We start from the raw sequence: 22,229 nt of genomic DNA, 5'->3' as shown, positions 1-22,229 counted from the left end.
ATGTTAGGTTAATGGGAGACTCGAGATTATCCAAGGTGTGAATATAAGTGTGAATGGTTGTTTGTCAACGTGCCCTGCACTTGACTACCACTGCACGGTGTATTCCGCTTCTCGTATTCAGCAAGTTAGTTGAACAGGTTCCACCCCACCCACAACCACGAGGACAAGCACTAGAGAGGTCGGTCGAATGAATGGATGGATGGAAAGATAGATGGGTGGATGGACGGTGGTCACCAACAATGCCTACAGCTTGCATTTCTGCTTTTTGTCTCCTCCCGCCCTCCGACTTCCACAGTGCCAGAATCTGCCAAGCTCGACCCCGCCCCTCCTCTCCTCCCTGCCAACCCCAACATCAACCCGCCAGTACCCCCGAGCAGTGGCGATGGCAAGCGCGCCCCCTGGGGAGGCCAGCCTCAAACCACTCCACAGACTCCACTCCAGCACCGCCACCCGGCCAGAGAGGTGCCTCCGCGCTTCCGCCAGCAGGAGCACAAGCAGCTGCTGAAGCGGGGCCAGCCGCTCCCCCCTGGGACCCTGACGCTCATCGCCACGGGACGTCCCACCACCACTGAGCCTGCAGCAGCAGTGGCCAGCCACCCAGATTCCTCCACAACGAACCAGTCCGCAGGTCAGTAGAGACGCTTATTTGGCAGGTTCTTATTGCATGTGTTTTTTTAAGGCAAGGTGTAAGTTATTGTGCATCAATACTCTAGATGCTAGACTAGATGTTCTATTTGCAAAGTGCGGGCGGCATCTTGTTTCAATACGTTTGTGAATATCAGAATCAGAATCAATCATCTTTATTTGCCAAGTATGTCCAAAACACACAAGGAATTTGTCTCCGGTAGTTGGAGCCGCTCTAGTACAACAGACAGTCAATTTACAGAACACTTTGGAGACATAAAGACATTGACAAAAAAACAATTGTGCAAAAAGATGCAGAGTCCTCTAGCACTTAGAGCAGTTCGAATGTATTTGCAATGGGACATGCCATATCTCTACTACAAAAATGTCCATGCACTATAGTATTACAGTGGAACGCTATCCGTTTCGTGATGCTGGTTGACTTCAAAGTTCTTTATATATAAAAAATAAATAAATAAATAATGTTTTTTTTTAATTAAAAAGCTGAAGGAAGTAGAATAAAGTAGATACGCCATCATCGGCAGCATCATAAAACCTTTTTTTAAACTATTTTAATTAACGTCTTTACTTTCTTAATTCTTAAATTTGCAAGAAGTCACCGTTGGGTGTTTTATTAATGTATTTTGTGTTGGTATAGTATGTAGTGTATCATACAGGTGCATGTATTTTATGTTAGCATCTGTTTTTTAAAATTAAGTTCAAATTTATTTGTTTAGTAACTAATATGCACTGAGCACCCACAGACAGACTCTTTCCTTTGTTGCTTTAAGTTTCATTTATGGTTCTGTACTTATTCCTCTTTTCCATCACAGTTAGCACATCGGTGGAGTTAATTTTTTTCGATTACTGGGTCTTCAGGAATAGTTTAAAAATTTGGGGGCTGAGTACCAAATTTGACTACTTTTGGGGTGTTCAACTTTGGAGTTTCCAATGTATTATACTCTAATATATGAGTTGTCTCTATGAGCAGTGAGTGTAGCTGTAGAACAGCGTGAAGTCACCTGTGTGTTGACTGCTGTTTATTTTCACTCTGTCTGGCTGGGAATTAGAATTGGGAATCAAGTAATCCAGAGGAAGAAAATGCAGAGTAAACACAGCTGGCATAACCGTATGTGTTTGTATGTTTTCCTTCCGGAGTGTCTGCATATCCCAATGAATTCGCAGGCATTCTCTTTCAACGCTTTAAAGAGGATGATGTGAATGCAGCTCCATCTCCATGGCAATGAGACGGTTATCCCACATCTTTCGATTCCTTCCTCCTTGTCCTCCTCCTACACTTTGCTGAGCTTTGCTGACTATTTCCTGTTTTTGGGGGGAGAAGCTGTACGGAGCTAGCTAGTTGGCCGGAGACCTCGGTGGGCCTGGCTTGGCATCACTACAAAGCCAAAGGGAGAGAAAGATTGGTGGAGAGAGCGAGCGTGGCAGAGGTCCTGTGCTGTGGGCTGGAGTGACTCATGGCTTACGGTAAAAGCTACTGCTTCTCTCCTCCCCTCTTCGATAGGCCTCCCCGGTTCTCCTTTCACTCTTCATGTGTCAGTGGAGTGGCTGATTACATGAGGACGTGCAGACAGAGGGGTGGCTCCCCTCACTGAAGGTGGAGCCAGTAATTCAAGTATATATTGTGTTGTGTAATGAGTTGGTAAACTTGGAGTCCCAATTTTTTGAGAATTGACTGGAATGATTCAAAGTTAGGTGCGTCCCGACGTCCTTTTTCAACGAAATGGGGGGGGGAATGCAATTGAAGTGAAATGTGTTGCTACAAACCATCTGTTTATTCTGCTAACTGGTCAGATGACCATTGCGTAGAAGGAAGAACATCAACGCAGAATCTGGTCCCTTTGTTCTTTCTTGGCGCATACCTGCTCATCTTTCATCCACATTGTTCTGTTTACTTTCTCTAATGCATCCCAGAATGCACATGCATAGCCTCGCTGCTTAAAATTGACTTGTAGCTTGTCCAGTAAGACAAATTCTCTTCTTATCAGCGGTCATCAGATTGTTTTTTTTCACAGTCCTGTCAGGTCAGTGTTGAAATCATAATTTTGCTTGGTAATGCTCCACACTGCATAGAGCAGCTCTTTCTCTTTAATCTCCAGCTTTACATATGTCATGTCTTTTCTACAGGCTGTCTAGTTTGGGTGTGGCATCCAGCGATTAAATTGAGCATTCTGTGTATTAGTGCAAAGGCTACTGTTTGAGGTAATATTTGCTGATTTGAAAACATGATCTATCAAATATGTACACACAGTGTATGGCAGTCAAGTATTATAGCCATATAACATTGCACATTTTTATTAACATTGTTCATCAAAGGTACACATCTGAGCTGTTCTTATGGTCTTCTGGTTTTTTTTCTCAGTCTTCCACCCTGAAAATGAATTTTTCCAGACAGTACTTCAATACTACTATTGCCCTTTATATTTCATATTGGGGGCATGCAGTATCTCATGTCTGTGTAAAACCACAGTTTAACTTCTGTTTTGTGTAGAATGATTGAACGAAAGATTTCATTCATGTCACTGGCAATATCCTTTTGCCTTGTCTTTTCTTAGAACTCACGCTAACCTAGCAGCAGCAGTATTGTCGCTGCTTTTAGTTCTTCACATTTCATCTACACTCAAGGCTCATTCGCTCTCATTTGGCCTCTTTTCCCCTCAGCCAACCTCACCTCACCCCCTTTTACTTCACCCAGTCACATGCTGGCTCTTTCGAAAAAGCAAGGCTGATTATCTTGACTGGTATGTCCACGTGTCCATGTATGTCAGCTACAATCGTGAATAAATGTGCCACGCACAAACCAATATGCGGTATTTGTCTATTTCTGTGTATTTCTGACCACGCTTGTTAAAAGTAAATAACAGGCTTTGCTTTTGCTGTGCACAATAGAGGCTGACATAAACAAAAATAGCCTTCTCTCGTGGAGAAGAGAGCGTGCATGCAGGATTGAATTGATGTGCTCTACTGATGACGCTATAAAAGAGTGTTGGGGATTCCCTTTTAAAGGTTTCTGATGTGATTAAACAGCGAGTCTCCATTAAGGACAAATCTCTGGTGCTTTGTTTTCTATCAATTTTCTCAGCCACAATTTCTTACAGAGCAGCGCATGTGCATATTGCAATATTAGTCATTCCAACTGCTCAAAGTGCTAGAGGACTCTGCATCTTTTTGCACAATTGTCCAAAAAACATTTAAAAATTTACCGGCATTACCAAATAACTAGCAACCCTTTATTGCTCAGTGACTGTTTTTCTCAATGTCTTTATGTTCCAAAAGTGTTCTCTGTCAATTGACTGTCTGTTGTCTTACTAGAGCGGCTCCAATTACCGGAGACAAATTCCTTGTGTGTTTTTGGACATACTTGGCAAATAAAGATGATTCTGATTCTGATGTGTTCTGGCACCTCCGCCTCAACAACATCACAGCACGTAGCATGTAGCTGGCCCGAGGCAGCCGGGATTAGTCCACACTCTACATGTACGTCTGTCAGCTTTCCCATTATTGTAACGGTCTCGCTGTGTTGCCATTCGCTTGCCTTCCACTCTGTATCCCAAGGCTCTTTAATGGAGAAGAGGCGTGTGAGAGCGAGCTATTTTAAGACTGGCATGTTGGAGAAAGCCCTTGACCTGGTTTATCCTTTCAGGGGAGGAGGGGAAAAGTGGAAAACATGACAACATGCATGTGAACTTTGGAAAAGGCGTGCCTCCCTTGTCCCTCCCCCACTAATTTGTCATTGAGCTATTAATGGTTTGCATAAATTAAATTTCAGAAAATTAAATGACTTTGCCTCTGTAGTAACAAAAGGCTAAGCAAGTGTGATGTGTTGCTATAATATTTTTACATAGTAGCTAAATAGCCTGCTTGGATCGTAACGCCACACGGTAAATTCAGATTATAATGCTGTAACACAATATGCTTTGCTTCTGCCTTAGATTAGTCCTTTCATGAAATGTTATTTAATTATTCAATTAAAGTTTGTTTTCAGCATACATAAAACAATAGTAATAATGTGAAGAATACATAGAGTATACATTCAGCAGACACTTCTTAAATACCTCAAGGCCGCCGGACACTGAGTGACGTGGCCGAAACTGACTGACGCTTCGCGGAGTTCGCAGGGTTCGGCCACTAGTTTTCATGAGTGGCCAACCGCCCACTGGTTTTGCCGCCATTGAAAATATGAATGGCCGGTGAAACAGTGTCGCAATGTCGCAGATGTAACAGCCAATGAAAAAAACATGCACGTTCACCCCAAAAAAATAAGTCTCCGGGTTTTAAGTGAGCGGGACAGAGCCGGCTGGTCCCCACCCTGTCGCCACCAAGCCATAACAATGCCTTATTTGCGTGTATCGTTTTACAATAATACTTAACTGTATTTCTAATTTTATATGTATCTATGGCTAGAAAGCAAAACGTGGAGAGCCGCTGTCGCCGAAATGCACTGGAGCAGTTAGCAAATTTGGCAAACGAGCATTGCATACAGCCTCTCAAAAGATCCACACTTTATTCTTATCCTCACCCATTTCCTCTTCTTTGTAGCCATCCGCTTCTTCCTTGATACTCACACCATGTTTTTGTGGTTCAATAAACAATAATACGGTAGAGTATATTAAACGTGGAGCCTCAAACCCCAATATATGGCCGCAACATTTCCGTTGCAGAACATCGGTTGATGTGCAGTGCTCAGTTGCTTTGTGTGCGGTGAAGAGTCTGCGACTAATTTGTTTGTGATGGTCCATTTCTGTCGTTTTCGGCCGTGTGGCTCGGCGTGCGGGGGCCCTAATTCAAGAGCTGTAGAAAATGTTCAAAAAATAATGCTCAATTTAAATTGAAAGGCATCAAATTAATGTTTTATATTGTGGTAGTAGTCTGCTGTGAGTCAGAACTGCACAGCTTCATCCGAGAGCTGTTTTTAATAAGTTGACCATTGGATAGCCATTTGACAAAATTGCCTTGCTCAATTATGGGGGAAAATTAACAATCAATTCATCATAAGCCTGATTATTTCTAATGGTATGAGGTCTTGCACTCATTCTGAATGTTCTGAACTCTGATTTTCACAGCAGTGTTGTATTGAGCAGAATTATACTGGCGAGAAGAGTGGAGGTCTGTGTGACTTTCCATACGTCCCTACTACTACAAACTTAACCACGCGGTGTGCTTGGTCATGGTGACTTGTTGACATACAGTACTCATCATAGGCGAGTCGCTTTAATGAGCCGTGAGGAATTAGTGTGCTTCCTAGTTCCAAATCTGTCGCCAAAGGCAAACGGCTTGACCAAAAAACTGTTTCTGTACCAAAAATCGCATGTTCCACACTCCAAAGAATTGTGTTTTGTACACCTCAGAGTTAACGTCGCAGCCATGCCACTCTCTTCTGCTCTATGTACAATAGACAATAGATGTAACCATCGTCACATGGCCGCCACGTCAATGCCCCACATTCAACATAGCCGACACAGGAGGCACGTCTTTTGGAATTGGATCTAGTAATATTTTATAGCTGTGACCCGTCAGTCTCATTCTCTGCCTCCATTGCACCACAGCGGCAGTAAACAACAGCGGCCAATTCTAGAACTCGCAGACTTTGTCAACAGCTTTTTAAGTGACAAATTGAAACTAATTTCTGGACACATTGTTCATTCCCAACTGTCCGTTTTATCCGATATCCGTTATATCAGGGTCTGTTTTGTCGAGGTTACTCTCCCTTTGATGACACCTGTCAGACGGATAGATGATAGAGAACTGGAAGGCGTTTGCAGGGTGATAATGTATTGTTGGAATTAGTTTAGTGTGTAATAAGTGTATTTATGTGAGCATCTGGACACATGATGATGGTTTGGACTGTGTTTTGACTTTTCCCAAAACATTTTGGTTGAACAGAGTTCCACTTTGGAGGTTCCACTGTATTTAGAAGTAATCCAATGACAATTAGCCAACCAGACTCTTGCATTCTGGGGGATTTCATTCTACAAGTCATAAAAACTGATGAGGGTGAAGCCACTTTTTGCATAGGTGTGTTTGTATTTGTCAGAGGGCTTGTTCTACCGGCTGGCAGCGTGCATTGTCAGCGCCAAACCAACCAGTCAGTGTGTCCCTGGGGGACTTCATTAAGCCAGGATCAGTCCAGCTGAGGCCCACACATCCCCGCTAGATTACTTCCTCCTTCAATCACTCAACAAGCATCTCCCAGACTTCATTTTCTCTCATCTGTCTTTTCTATTGATCTGATCTCACCATACACTACAGATCATGTATTAAATAAGATTAAAGATTAGTGGCACATATTTAAAGGTAAATGATCTTTCTGCTGATCTAAGCTGCAGTGTTTGTATACATGCATGCAGTAGACTCACAGCACTTGCACTGTTTATTGAATTCCAGTCGCAGCACGGACTCTCCCATGTGTTACATCCTCACGATCATGAGGTTCAGTGGGCAGAAACTCCAGCATAAAAGCACTGTTTTCCACCAAACATTGACGTGTTGTGGTGCGTGGGCACTTGTATCACTAGTGCACAATGCCAGCCTTGATCTGGGGAGTTGCTGCTATGTTTTTTCTATTGCCAAGCTCTCAGCCCCTGCTTCTCCTATTTCCTCCAGGCCTATTCTATTAATTGACAAGCATGTCATCCTGTGTTGTCTCATTCTGCTCTTACCCCTTGCCACTTTTCAAGGGGCCGTATTTGAGTCCAGATCCGTATGAACTTACTTATTTCATGTCTTTCTATCAAAACATTTGCTTATTATACTGTAGCTGCAACATTGGCTGGTGTTCATTAATTCAGAATAAACCGACATTTCTCATCATGATGTAATGCCTTGCCTGGGGTGCAGCAAGCTTTTTGCTTATTCCGCTTTGCTCTCTCTTGACTCCCTGTGCTACTCGGAGGCTTTCAATTGTGCGTGGCAGTGCTAATTGCACATTGAGTGGTCTTAGCTAAATATTTAGTGCCATTTAGTGAAAGGTGAAAAGATCCAAGGCTGTGTTTAGAAGAGCCCTGCTTTGTTTTGTTTTTCCTCATGCCATTTGAGTGCATAAGTGCCTCGCTCTTAGCAGTCCATCCGCCACCTACCAACAATACTGCTCCACATTACTTCAGCTGTGCTGTCCCCCTCCCCCAGCTTGCCTTCTCTTAGGGTTTACATTTCTAGCGAGTGAGCGTATCTGTCATCGGGATAGGAATAGAGCATGATATAAATAAAGCCAGGGAGGGGGGCAATAGATGGAGGCGGTGAGACCCAGCCAAAGCAATGTTGGTGGGAGGGACAGAGCATGTGGGGTGAGGAAGGAAGGGAGGGAGACAGTAGGTAGGGAGGGAGAGGGGGGGGGGGTTGTCTCCTGCCGCACAAGAGCTGTGCAACTTCTTGGCAGCATTTCAGAGAGGATCCTCAGAGGCTTGGTGAGCCAAGCAGACATATTGAGGCAAGGATGGTCGCTGTGTCGCACAAAACCTAGTTCCTTGCAGGATGGTCGGGAGGCACCTCTCCACAGGTATTTCGGCGCGGCGTGGCAGATCTCCTGCTCTAACGTTTCCTTCCTCGGTGCTTCTTCTGTGTAGATATTTTTGTGGCTCGTGTATCCGCACTTGAAACCTGCAGCGGCAGTGCATTGTGGGCACGCACGAGAGAGTTGTGCTTTGCATATGTCATAGTGATTGAGGCATGCATGCTTTTAGACGGTGTAGCTCCAAGCCTTTTTGGCTCGAATTCAGGACTGAGAAAATGGCGGTCCTGCTCCTCTCAGTCGAGTGACGCTATAGAAATACTGTGTTGTGTGTCAGAAACACAGTGCCCTCTTTTCCCCTCACTCTAACGCTGCTTTCTCTCCTCCTACTTTAGTTTGCAAGCGTTAAAAAGTAAGCTGGAATTAAAGACAAATGCTAAGTGAAATGTGATTGCTTACTCTGTATTGCTGTGAAAGCTATTCTTTGCATGCAAGCTTAACTTGCAAGAGGGCGCATGTAAACAGCCACAGTAAAAATGAGTGTTTATGTGGTGTCAGGGTGATCAATACACAGACCAGGCTTATTTTTGTATCGTGTATTGGAAGTGCTCCAAGAGAAAGTAATGCACAGTTTATTACTTTGAGTTGTCAGAGCAGTTGTACAGACAGATGGAGGCTGTTGTGTGCATGTGAGCATACAGACAAGTCATGCATCATGCCAATCTGAGGTCATGACTGTGACTGCCTTGCTGGTGAAAAGAGCTAAAGGATGTCACAGGTTTCTGGCTCGTGCCGCTGATCATTTGAATGATAATGCAGAAACTAATCACCATCTATGCATCTGCACATACAGTGTTGTGAAAAAGTATTGGCCACCTTCTCAAATTCTTAAATTTTTTCCATGGTTTTCCCAGTTCGATGTTTAAGATCGTCAAACAAATATACAACCCCAATTCCAATGAAGTTGGGACGTTGTGTTAAACAAATAAAATAAAAACAGAATACAATGATTTGCAAGTCATGTTCAACCTATATTTAATTGAATACACTACAAAGATGAGAGATTTAATGTTCAAACTGATCAAATTTGTTTTTAGCAAATAATCATTAACTTTAATGGCTGCAACATGTTGCAAAAAAGTGGGAATGCTCATCAAACACCTGTTTGGAACACCCCACAGGTGAACAGGCTAATTGGGAACAGGTGGGTGCCATGATTGGGTATAAAAGGAGCTTCCCTGAATTGCTCAGTCATTCACAAGGAAAGATGGGGCGAGGTTCACCTCTTTGTGAACAACGGCGTGAGAAAATAGTCGAACAGTTTAAGGACAATGTTCCTCAACGTACAATTGCAAGGAATTTAGGGATTTCATCATCTAGGGTCCATAATATCATCAAAAGGTTCAGAGAATCTGGAGAAATCACTGCATGTAAGCGGCAAGGCCGAAAACCAACATTGAATGCCCGTGACCTTCGATCCGTCAGGCGGCACTGCATCAAAAACCGACATCAATGTGTAAAGGATATCACCGCATGGGCTCAGGAACACTTCAGAAAACCAATGTCAGTAAATACAGTTCGGCGCTACATCCGTAAGTGCAACTTGAAACTCTACTATGCAAACCAAAAGCCATTTATCAACAACACCCAGAAACGCCGCCGGCTTCTCTGGGCCCGAGCTCATCTAAGATGGACTGATGCAGAGTGGAAAAGTGTTTTGAACCTTAACTGAGGCAAGGGAATCTTGCAGTTCTTTAGATGTTTTCCTGGGTTCCTTTGTGACATCTTTGAGTCTTTGCTGTGCTCTTGGGGTAATTTTTTTGTAGGCCAGCCACCCCAGGGAAGGTTCACCACTGTTCCATGTTTTCTCCATTTGAGGATAACATTGTGGTTCGCTGGAATCCTAAAGCTTTAAAAATGGCTTTGTAACCTCTTGCAAACCTGATAGACATTTTTTTCTTGTCTTTTCAATGTTTTGGGATTGTGTCATTTTGTTGCAGCCTTTGAGCTCTTTTGGCTGACTTCATTTTGTCAAACAGGTTCTATTTAAGTGATTTTTGATGGACGTCTTGAGGTAATTAGGCTTGTGTGTGGTCAGTGAAAATGAAACAAAAATATTGAGCCACAGTTAATTGGGCAGGGTGGCAAGGCAACTTTGAATAGTTTTTTTCCCCTTAATACAGAGAAATCACCATTTTAAAAACAGCATTTTATGTTTACTTGGGTTATCTTTGTCTAACATTTGATTATTTTAAACAAAGTGATGAAGCTATGCAGCAATTTAAGAATTTGAGAAGGAAGACTTTTTCACAGCAGTTTACACGTGAAACAAAAAATATCATCATACAGTATTGTCTAAGTTGTGGTTGATGTGAAAGCCTCGACAACTTTCAGTGTAATTGAGTTGCTACATTCATGTTTTCAAAACCTAATTGCAGCTGGAACTTCAAAAAGCCAGCCAATTAAGCATTGTTTTTAATGCGATTGGTGAAACATGTACTGTATATTCTACATTAGCATTACAAAACATTTACACTTTTCAACTGATTTTTGTATTTTTGAAACATCATATCCGTTTGTGATACTACTGTGGGCAACACTGAATGGAAGTATAACTGTCTGTGATTCTGTATAATGGTTAGCATGTTTCTCAGTCATCGAGCTTGTGGTTAAGAATAGAACTGGACTTGTTACATGTTGCCATGGTATTTCAGGTTCTGTGTGGGTGTGATGACATACCTAACTTAAAGCCCCTTCCTCGGCCACCTTTCTCATGTGTATTTTCTGTTCCGTGTCTTTCCTTCTATACAGAACTGCCCCCACAGAGCAGCCAGGGAGCCCAGTATGATCATCCCCTCTGGGGACACCTGCCAGTTGACAGGAGTGTCACAAGTGCTGCAACTTCCAACAATACAAGTTGCAGTGATCAACTGATCATTGACCAGAAGGACACAGAGGCTTGGCCTTCTATTACTCTTAGCCAGAACAAGGACCTTCAAGGAAAATGCTCTTTGGAGACTGACCCTGGTCACTTGACCAGCAGCAGTAGCACTTGTAGTAACTGTAGTAGTACCAGTATTAATAGTGGGTTGTGTTGTAATACGAGTATGGCCACAGGGGCCAATAGCCAGACAGGCCACTTCCCTGTCAACCACCTAACCAGTAAGGCTAACACTGGACTCAGCCCTGCCAATCATACTGGAACCAACATGCACTCAAGCCAGGTTGCAGCCAATCGAAGCTGGGGCTCTGGGTCCGGACCGTCTCAGTCCGCAGTGGGCAGTGAAGGGAAAAATGACAGTCCAGCGGGAGGGGGGAGCAGCAGAGGTTGGGGCTCTTCGTCATCCTCCAACACCAACTGTAACTTGAACTTGAACCCTAATGCTAATCCATCTGCGTGGCCTGTGTTGGGTCATGATGCGGGTGCAGCAGGGGCAGGCAGCTCAGGGGGAGCCAACATCACATCACCCCCTCAATCTACACCTAACTTCTGTAATCCTACTGGACCCCCACCATCCCAGTCCACCACCTATACTGGAGCCAACACTAACAGTAACTCATCCGGTATTGGCAGTGCCTGGGGTAGCATAATGACCTCTGATGCATCAGAGCCACACCCTTCCCCATCCACAAATGTGTCTTTCAGTTCAGAACCTCAGAACCTTAAAACTGATGGACCAAATCACATTAATAAGCAGGAACAACCTAGTCCCATCCGCCACCTGCCTAGTTGGGGCAATGCATCTGTAGGCTTGGGTGATATGGGTCAACAGCCATCAGGGGCCAAGCAAGTCAATGGAGAAGATAATACTTCTGTATGGGGTATCGGTGGAGACTCAAAGGCACCGTCATCGAAAGAGTTAGCTGGCTGGGACTCTGGCTGGGGCCAGGGTGGAAGTGGGTCAGGAAATCCTGGAGGCTGGGGTGAACAGTCCAGTGGAGACTGGGGCAAGAAGCAAACTGAAGAGGCGCAGGGAAGCTGGGATGGCCCGAGCTCTCCTCCCCAGGACACACAGACTAGTTCTTGGAACAGAGTTGTGAGCACAACTGCTGCCAGTGAAGGAAGCAGTGACAGCATGGAAGGACATCCCAGGTCTAAACCTCATTCATCCAGAGATACCCCTGCTCCTTTGTTGCCTGCCCAGGACCTCGACCCTAGGGTGTTATGTAATACTGGATGGGGACAGACCCCTGTTCGTCAGCACACATCTTGGGACATGGACAATACTAAAACCAAGAATGACATCACCACTGAATCCTGGGACTCTCAAACTGGTCCTAGTGATGCCCAGGGGCCTTCCAATACTAACATGGGTCCCCTACAAAGGAATGACACTGGGAGCAAAAATGACGTGCCTGCTTCTCAGGGAGCTTCAGGGTGGGGAGGAAACATAGCTGCTAGCAACCAGACCAGCTCTGGCTGGGGAGATCAACCCAACAACATTAAGCACACAAGTAGTCAAAGTGGTTGGGGAAATCTACCAAAAGGAGGCCCCACCTCCAGTATCCCCAAGAATAGCGGTCAGTCTTGGGGAGAAGAGAAGTCAACGGGTTGGGAGGATTCTCATAGCAAGCCAACAAACCAGAGCTGGGGAGAGCAACCTAAACCATCCCACAGCTGGGGTAATAGTGGAGTGAGCAACTCTGCAAATGATTGGGGAGACCCTGACGAGAGAAAGAAGAATCCACCCAACTCTGCCTGGGAGGGAGAAGCAGGAGGCTGGAAGGAAACTCCTCGAGGCTGGGGAATGCAAGGGATGTCTGGTGCTGGAGGCAAAGCGGGCTGGGCAGAGCCTGTTAGTCCGCGTCCCAGTGGCCCTCCCCAGGGTTGGGTAGGCAAATCTCAGGATGGACCTAGTGGTAGCATTGGCGGGGCCATGGGCTCTTGGAGTGGCTCAGGCCCTGTGAGGCAGGGCTGGACCGGCAGTAAGCAGGAGTCCTCCACTCAGCCTACAGGTTGGGAAGAGCCGTCTCCGCCCTCAATCCGACGCAAGATGGAAATAGACGATGGGACCTCCGCCTGGGGTGATCCTGGTACATATAACAAATCTGTCAACCTGTGGGACAGGAACAATCCAGGAATGTCCCAAGCTAAAGCTACTACTGGAGTCAATAACCCCATAGGCCCCAACAGCACTCATCCCCACGCTCACAATCACGCTTATCAAGGACCACCTGCACCGTTACAGAATCATGCCCAAAATTCCCAAAACCCAGGTCCCAGCAGTGGGCTCATGGATCCTGTTGTGCAGCACCAGTCGGGGCCATCGCACAACAGGGGCCCTCTGATAGGTCAAGGTAAGACAATATAATGATTTATATTGCAGTGTATAGACAGCTGAAATTGGCAGAAATAACTCATTCTGTTCTTCCAAACAAATATAGGGTTCAAATTTTTGGGGAAAAAAACAAAGATGCACAGACAAAAATATTAAATTGCTATTCTGCATTAATCCCTGTATTACTGATTTGAAGCATTAACGTTGATATGTGGCTGTAGTTTTATCTATTATACTTTTTCCCAGCTGCTCTTTTAATTAACTGTTTAAAGTAGATGTGTCAACCGCAAAAGCTGGTTAGTTAGTTAGGGCAGCGCACTGTTAAGCTCCAATCTGTTGATGGACTTAAAGGTAATAGCTTGACCTTGCTTGCCCTTTTAGGATTTACATCTAATTAGCTATCCAAATAAAATAAGCAGTGATGTCCAATCTCTCAGTGAGGCTCCTCACATTACACAACACAAGACATGTCTGTCAGGCACGTTTGCTTGGCTAACCTTAGGGTAGCCAAAGGAAGCACAAGAATGGTGTTTACAAAGCGCCTTGTGAAAAATGAAAATAACCACAAACAGTTTGAGTGATCGGAAGTGTGTGATTATATGGGGCCGCCATCTGTCTGTAGTTCAAGGGAGAAAGTACTGACATCAACCCTTTTGGTACAGATGCCCCCTGCTGTTTCACAATTGATTCTGCATGCTGACTCTTTAGCGAAATGGAAAAGCATTTTGTTGCCAACTGTGCGCTTTATAAATGTATAGCTCTTTAATGTTATTAAACACTAAGGGCAGATAGGGTTGTTTTCTTTGTTTGAATCACTACAGTGTTTAAAATTAACTATAATTTGGCCGGCAGCCTACAGGTTGTGTTCTCTACCTGCACTAAACTCTGCCCGGCACTGCCACAGACACACAGGCGATACTGCATTTTTCATGCCAAGACTGACCAGACTGTGCCAATTCTTAAATGGCCATCTTCCCCTCCTGTCAACTGTCCCGCTAAGCCAGACACAGGTTTATTGCGCCCTGCGCAGGTAAATTATTAAGGGATAAATTCAGCATCAAGTTACTTGTCTCAGAATACAAAAATTAGGAATACAAAATGTAATTGATTTTTTTTTTTAAATGTTGGGGTCCTGACAGCTGCTCTGTTTAATATCTCTTGTCTTTCTGTGTCCAGGAGGCTGGGGAGAACTACAGAGCTCCCACACTAAGTCAGAAAGCTCTTGGGGGGAAACTACACCTTCAGCAGTCAATGTGGATAACGGTACATCTGCTTGGGGAAAACCAACTGGGGGCCCCACGGGTTGGGGAGATGGCAACCCAGATAACTACAGCAGGGGGAACACAGCTATGACATCTTCATCTTGCAAACTTGGTAAAGTGTTAACCAAATTTGACATTTTAATAATATTTGCAGAATTACTTTACTGTGTGTTATTGTTCCTGCTGGAACATTTTCTCAAGATGAGTCAAGGTCATCAGTATGTTTCTGGTGAAGCAGGCCACCCAATATTTTTCACATATCTTTTCTGACCCCTAGTGGCAAACAAATAATTTAACGTGTTAAAAGTGGTAACTGTAGAAAAGGCGTTTTCCATTTTTAACATGCCCGTTTTTCCTCCCCAGCCCCCAAACATATGCAAGATGGATGGCGAGGCGGAGGCGAGGAGTTGATCCTCTCAGGAGGTCAGTGGGATGCAGAGGAGGGAGACCTGTGGAACAGCACTGTCTCCCAGGAGAGCAACTCTTCCACTAACTCTTGGGGAAACGCACCCAAAAAGATCTCACAAAAAGTAAGAGGATCTAATAGAGACAATCTAACCGAAAATGCATACTTGTTAGTTTAGATTTACTGTGATGTTTTGTCGTCCCAGTTAAAGGTACCAGGGAAGCCAGAAGATAATTGGATTATGAATCGTCTTATCAAACAGCTGACAGACATGGGCTTTCCGGTGAGTTAGTAATCTTATTTTTTTTTAATTGATTGTAGCTCATCAGGATTCACATTTTTGCCACCTCAAAGTGGTTATGTTCTTCGTGAACAGATTAATAATTGTCATTTACCAAATTCCCCAACTAGGTAAGTCACACTGTGCTTTCACCCACTCGCACATTGGAATGCAGGAAAAAAATACAAAATGTCCTGTGGGATGCTTTTTTTTTTTTTTTTTAAATTGAAAAGTGAGGTGTCGGGACTGTAGTGATAGTTGAAAATAAACTGCGGTATTGTTTTACTAAAGTAAACAAACCAGTGTGCAGTGTTCCCTCGCTATATCGCAGTTCACCTATTGTAGATTCAGTGCATTGCAGATTATTTTTTTTAATTCATATTCAAATTGCACATAATTCGCTATATCGCAGGGTTTTGAGTTTATGCTGCAATTTCTTTTTGTGGCAAAATATAGACTTCCTAGCCTAAAACATAAAAACTCTTATAAAAGAAAAAAAAAAAGAAATGGAAGAAAAAAAACATTACAAGGAATAAAATTTACATAGTGTGCAGTACTAGTGTGCATTTTTGTATTTTTAAGAGTTTAAAAGGTGTTTAAAGAGTATAGAAAGTTTTAATAGGAGGATAGTAGAAGTTAATAGGAGTGTGGGGAAGATTAATAAATTAATACAGCTTTAAAATATGTATAAATGATTACCAAATAAGTGGTCTCTATGGGTGTGAATTTTACCCATTGCGGGGGTGGTCCAGAATCTAACCCCCACGATACCTGAGGGATTACTGTATTAATTATATTTTTCTGTGATTTGTGATGTGTTCCTCAGCGGGATCCGGCAGAGGAAGCTTTAAAGAGCAACAACATGAACCTGGACCAGGCCATGAGTGCCCTGCTGGAGAAGAAGACCGAACTGGACAAGCGGGGGATGGGGATGGCTGGCCACGACTACAACAACGGGCTTATCAATAAACCCATTGGCTGCCCTCGACCTCCACTTCTCTCCAAAGAACCCTCCACAGATCCCCGCTCACCCTTCCTGGATAAAGTGAGTCAAGCGATCACAAAGCTGCTTGATTTTAATATTACTATCCCCTGGTGACGTTTTTTGTTTTTCTCCCAGTGTCCTGGAATGGTCTCTTAGAATATTGCACAATAGCGTGTGTTTACAAGTACATTGCAACCTGCCCTTCATTTATTTGTTTAATGAGAAGCCTGCTGAGGGTAAAAAATGGGTTGGATTCATTGGCCAGATAAGAATGTATTATCCTTATTTGGGCTTTTAATTTGTACATGGGAACAAAAATTTCATATTTTGCAATTATATGGCCCTCATTTTAAAAACCCAATGAACCTCATTGTCAAGTTCATGGTGGTGGAACTGAAGCAGAGTGCTTAAGAAAATGTGAAATGTTAATGCGTTCCTTCTGATTGTTTGTTCAGCAAATGCAGAGTGGAATGTTTGGTGGTGGAGCAGCACAAGCCCGGGCCATGCCTCAGCCGCCTCCTCAGCCGCCAGTGCCGCCTCTCGGCTCCTCTCAGCCTAGTCTACGGGCTCAAGTGCCTCAGTTTCTTTCCCCTCAGGTACAGTAGACTCACATAAACACTTGAAAAGAAGAGGCCGGTCACTAAAGCTGATCAGTACATTGGATCCTACATGCCAGCCAACGTCACTGACACATTTGCAAAGTGCGTTCACACCTAAAATGTTTCCCTTCAATTTGTCTTTTAATGTGATGATATTGATTCACAGGTTCAAGCACAGCTCTTACAGTTTGCAGCAAAAAACATTGGACTGAATCCTGCACTTTTAACCTCGCCAATAAACCCTCAGCATATGACCCTTCTGAATCAACTCTACCAGCTGCAACTGGTGAGTCTCATTCTGTGTGTGTTACATGTGAAGCTCCCAAAAAAATCCCTTAATGTTGAAAGTTTCACCTGCATTTTCTCTATCTTTACCTATGAGACTAAAAGTAAGCATATGGCTGACTTACAGGCTTACCAGCGTTTACAAATTCAGCAGCAGATGTTACAGGCGCAGCGCAACGTTTCTGGACCCATTCGACAACAAGAGCAGCAAGTAAGTTTGCACTTTCCTCTGTTAATTCCTAAAGAATTTTCACACAAAACAGCCCGGAGGGTTTAGCTGTTCAAAGCAAGGAAAGCCCAAAAAAACGTGCTTTAAAAGTTCCCATCGTGACCATTCTAGGTTGCACGTACAATCAATAACATGCAGCAGCAGATCCAACAGCATCAGCGTCAGCTGGCCCAGGCCTTGCTAATGAAGCAGCAACAGCAGCAGCCTCCCCACTCCCACACGGGCCTACATCACGGCGGGACCAAATCAACCCTTGATTCATTTCCAGGCCAGCCCCAGGCTCCGGGCCTCCCTGACCTGCAGACCAAAGAGCCGCAGTCTTCTCAAAACACCTACAGCCCCTATTCTCTCTGTGAGTGATCTGACTTGCTGTGTGAATTGCACAAGGGTTCTCTGATCCTTGAAATGAAATGAAATGAAATGAAGTGAAATTAATTGTCACTCTCCTCAGCTGGCCTGAATCCAAACATGAATGTAAACTGCATGGAGGTGGGCATGTCCATGAAAGATCCACCCCAGCCCCAGTCGCGCCTGTCACAGTGGACGCACCCCAACCCTATGGAAAGCCTCTCTGGAAGCTCCTCTCCTTTAGAACCCAACCTGAGCAAACATGGTGAGGAACATTTAAGAATGAGACCAATTTACGCTTAAAAGACTAGTAGTGAAGTCATTGTTATAAATAGCCCCCAAACTGACGTTCTTTTAGGTACCAACCTGGGGCCCCCTGGCAAGCCTCCACAGCTGGATGATTCTTACAGCCCCTATAACCTGATGTCCAGTTCTGAGTCTCCTACCAGCCCACTTGTGCCCCCGGACAGCTGGGGGCAGGGGAAGGGCAGCAGTGACAAGATGGCCAATGGGACAAACATCAACTGGCCACCAGGTACGATAAATATTCTTCCTCTGTTGCTTGAATATCTATGAAATGTGCATTACTATTACAAAACTACTGTATATTGTTCCAGCATTTCACTGTTGTGAAATAGAGATCATTTGCAAACTGTTACATTTACATTTTGCAGAGTTCTGCCCAGGTGTACCCTGGAAGGGTCTCCAGAATATCGACCCAGAGACAGACCCCAACATGACGCCGGGTAGTGTCCCGAGTGGTCCCACAATAAACACTAACATCCAAGATGTCAATCGCTACCTGCTGCGAGACAGAAGTGCAGGTGAGAGTCATGTTTAGTTAAGCAAAACACTGTGCTGTGTTTAATATAATATTCTTTTGTAAATATTACATCTTCAAGTAATGCAAGCACTGCCAGCAGAGTGTCCGCTTCTTACGCTTTTATTTTCCATTTTTATGCTTAAAACTGCTTCTCCAATCATTGTTTATACTCTTTAATTCTCTTCCGTTCTTAATCTTATCATTTCTTGTGCATTTTTCTTTTGATTCCATTTTCTCTCTGCTATTTTCACTTATTTGTTTTTGTCTACTTGTTTGTGCGCTGCCATCGGCTCAGGCTCTTCTCCCACTTCATCTCAGAACGAGGCTCTGCCTCCCTCCTCTGATTGGTCAGTCAGTGCCTACACTAGCTCATTCAGTCTCTCGTCCCCGGAGACAGACGATACAGGTACATGGCTCACCGATAACGCCCTTCCGCCATATTGCAGTGGATAAACGACTGCAAGTCAAAACTATCCTTTCCTTCCCTGTACTGTAACACCTTGTGCCCCACCATTCACTGGAGAGCACCCCCAGCCTGCCTGTCCAGTCATTTCACCTGATTTAATAGGACTCATTAGCGCGTCCATCTTGACAGCTTGCCTCCTGCAGTGCACAACCCCTGTGGTGTTGGTGACCATCCCTCCTACTTGTGCATGGGAAAACAGGACCACATAACTTTTTACTATGATTTTTATCCAACTGATCTGTTTGATTGATTGAAGTACTGTAGTCGTATTTTAATGTGCATGAACGATGAGTAAGTTAAAGACATGAAGTAAAATGCATAGTGACTAACATTTTTTTTTTTTTTCACACTCGGTCCTTGTTTTGTGATTTTAAAGCTATTACCTTGGAAATATACGTGCTGTTAATAAATTGGTACACAATTCAGAACCGAGAAGAAGATACAAGAAGATATTTTGAGGATGTAATGGACTATCATGAGTGTGATGCTTGTGCTCTGTGATTCTAGGAGCCTTCCCTTCACTTATTCCTTTGGTTCTGTTCCATAAACCTTGCAGGTAAACTGTCAGAGATTAAATCCACTTGGTCTCCAGGTCCCATCTCCCACAGTCAGGCCTCTCTTTCCCATGACATGTGGAAGGTTCCACAGGGACCCCGAAGCAGCTCCACAGCCCCCTCCCGCCCTCCGCCTGGCCTCACAAACACCAAACCGTCCTCAACGTGGGGGGGCAACTCTCTGGGTCTGTCCCAAGGCTGGAGCAGTTCTTACACCACGAGTAAGTCACACATTGCGGAAGGCCTGCAAATAGGTAAAGGTCCCATTCTATCAAAAATAAAAAACAAATTCACTGTTTTATGCATAACATAGGTCAAAATGAGTCTGTGACCTGGTTTAATTTTGACATCGATGCGGTTTGTCGATAGAATGTAAAAATAAAATTTAAAAAACTGCATAAGACTTGCAAAATGACCGGATCAGATTTCCATGTCTTTGTGATGTAGAAAGTTAATTAGTAGTCAAGGACCTCCCCACTTTGTGATTGCCACACAACTACTCATCTCAGGTTTAATGGCTGAGTGGCAATGTGGCTTCATCATGTGCAAAGCTTTTGTCACCTGCCAAACTCAGAGGAGTTGAGGAATAGATGGCTTCAGTTTATTTTTGAGACATTTCCAAGCATTCCGGAACCAGAATTGTGCTGTGCTTGGGCCTATTTCCTGGAGGATGACTTCGTAAACATCAGCTTTCACACACCGCTGGAAGTGCATTTCTGGGTTTTGAGCGAGTGGCCGAATGGCCGCCGCCAAGCCAGGCAAATACAGTGTCTAAAATCGTATGTGTTGTGTTTTATAACAATGCTTAACTATATTTATAATCTATAATGTAACTGTGGATGTCGGGGAGGAGCTAAGTTTAACCCTGGTTGTCTTCAGAGTCTTTGCCGCATGTATGTTTTGGCCCTGCTGTGCCTGCCTAACTGGGGCTTTTTTTTTTTTTTTTTTTTTTTTATATAATTGATCTATCTGTAAGGCATTTATTTTTAAGGGTAATTGTGAAATGAGTTTTAAATCATATTAACACTAGCAGCCACTTTGTTAGGTGGTTTTTACCTAATATCCTGAATCGCCTGTGAAATTTCACCTGAGCTTAGCTCTGTTAGGGCTAAGGGGGTCAGAAAATCCTGGGAGTTCTAGTGTTTTAGGATATAGTTGACAGTATATTTACATCTTAAACTGTTACTGTGGGGCAGTTATGAAAATCTTTTAAGGGGGATTCAAGGTTTTTTCCTATCCCCTGCAAGTAGCGGGGGTTTACTGTGTCAACTTTTTATCTCATGAAACAGAACCCACCAGCAGCATTTTAGTCATGGAAACGCATGATAGTACCGTCGGCCCATTCTGCTCAATAACACAACTCCTGCCACTCCCCTTCTGCAGCAGGCACCACATGGAGTACTGACAGCTCCAGCAGAACCAGTAGCTGGCTGGTTCTGAGAAACCTTACTCCACAGGTAAGACGTCTCCTGCACCCCTTGAGCTTGCAAACACTCAATGCACGCTTGCGGTTATGGTGCACTGTTGACCTCACCGTCTCTGTGGCAGATTGACGGTTCAACTTTGCGTACACTGTGCATGCAGCACGGCCCGCTCATCACATTCCACCTCAACCTGACACAGGGCAACGCTGTGGTGCGCTACAGCTCCAAGGACGAAGCTGCCAAGGCTCAGAAGTCCCTGCACATGTATGTCTTTGTCGGTTCTGAGGCGATAAGTCCTCAGGAGATCCCAGTGTTTTTATTTGTGTCGCTCCATCTGTCTCCGTCCAGGTGCGTGCTCGGGAACACCACCATTCTGGCAGAGTTTGCCGGAGAAGAGGAAGTAAATCGCTTCTTTGCACAAGGCCAGTCGCTCGGCGGGACGACCAGCTGGCAGGCCACTCCAGGCGCCAATCAGACGAGGATGGGCGGGTCCGGGTCTGGAGCCTCTCATCCCATTGGCCACGTGCCCCACTGGAACAACAACAACAATGGCAGCGGAGGCTCCGGCGGCACGAAGGCCGGCGGCGAGCTGCTGTGGGGTGGCGTGCAGCAGTATTCCAGCCTGTGGGGGCCCCCTAGTGGAGAGGAGGGTCGGGTGATGGGGAGTCCCAGCCCAATCAATACGCTGCTGCCTGGTGACCTGCTGAGCGGGGAGTCCATGTAAGGACAATGGAGCAAAATCAATATGGAGATAATCAGCATGGGAGTAACCGATGAAGGTGAAGGAGGAGACGAGACGAGTCCATAACCTTGTCGCCTTCCTCTACTCCTTTTTTTGTTTGTTTTGGTTTTTGTTTTGTTTTTTGTTAAGGTGCAGCTCTGCGAAGTGAAAAGTCGCAGTGTTGAGCTTTTACACCTCGAGACACAAGATGTCTTTCATCCATTTAAAGAAAAACTCTTTTTACACGAGTGAACTCACCGAGTGGAACGTGTACATGTACCGGCACGGTGACCAGCTGCCATCTTTAACTCTGCTTAATCCCTCTCTGCCTTTCCGAGGCAATCATACTGCACCTCAGAGACCCGCTAGAAGACGTCATTCCCAAAGTCAAAACCCGTCAATCAGAGCGCTGGTTGTACTGTTCGGCTGTTGCGGAATCTCAGCACTAATATTGGCCTTAACCTCGTTCCCTCACTCAC

The 22,229-nt window shown here is 44.5% G+C and overlaps 1 protein-coding gene across 7 annotated transcripts in view; it reads left to right on the top strand.

The window, feature by feature from the left end:
• Window positions 1–22,229, top strand: part of tnrc6c1 (trinucleotide repeat containing adaptor 6C1) — a 42,776-nt gene that overhangs the window by 15,036 nt on the left and 5,511 nt on the right. For 5 of the 7 annotated variants that reach the window (XR_009770003.1, XM_061699644.1, XM_061699645.1 and 2 more), the window contains 18 exons: window positions 296–628; window positions 10,901–13,387; window positions 14,545–14,742; window positions 14,994–15,160; window positions 15,242–15,319; window positions 16,143–16,361; window positions 16,757–16,897; window positions 17,067–17,186; window positions 17,313–17,396; window positions 17,526–17,766; window positions 17,866–18,027; window positions 18,121–18,297; window positions 18,437–18,586; window positions 18,881–18,991; window positions 19,608–19,826; window positions 20,989–21,062; window positions 21,154–21,293; window positions 21,378–22,229. The exon at window positions 21,378–22,229 is cut by the window's right edge. Coding sequence is in view for 6 of the 7 variants with exons in the window: in XM_061699644.1 (XP_061555628.1) it covers window positions 296–628; window positions 10,901–13,387; window positions 14,545–14,742; window positions 14,994–15,160; window positions 15,242–15,319; window positions 16,143–16,361; window positions 16,757–16,897; window positions 17,067–17,186; window positions 17,313–17,396; window positions 17,526–17,766; window positions 17,866–18,027; window positions 18,121–18,297; window positions 18,437–18,586; window positions 18,881–18,991; window positions 19,608–19,826; window positions 20,989–21,062; window positions 21,154–21,293; window positions 21,378–21,753 (5,477 nt within the window). In the remaining variant the exon portion in view is untranslated. Of the gene's footprint in view, window positions 1–295; window positions 629–8,039; window positions 8,138–10,900; window positions 13,388–14,544; window positions 14,743–14,993; window positions 15,161–15,241; window positions 15,320–16,142; window positions 16,362–16,756; window positions 16,898–17,066; window positions 17,187–17,312; window positions 17,397–17,525; window positions 17,767–17,865; window positions 18,028–18,120; window positions 18,298–18,436; window positions 18,587–18,880; window positions 18,992–19,607; window positions 19,827–20,988; window positions 21,063–21,153; window positions 21,294–21,377 lie in introns of those variants that run through there. The other 2 variants (XM_061699649.1, XM_061699648.1) reach the window with 2 other exon arrangements.

The sequence above is a fragment of the Phycodurus eques genome, chromosome 16, assembly GCF_024500275.1.
Source record: "Phycodurus eques isolate BA_2022a chromosome 16, UOR_Pequ_1.1, whole genome shotgun sequence".
NCBI lineage: Eukaryota > Metazoa > Chordata > Actinopteri > Syngnathiformes > Syngnathidae > Phycodurus > Phycodurus eques.
The sequence above is the reverse complement of the archived record's forward strand: the minus strand, read 5'-3'. Positions and strand labels throughout refer to the sequence as shown.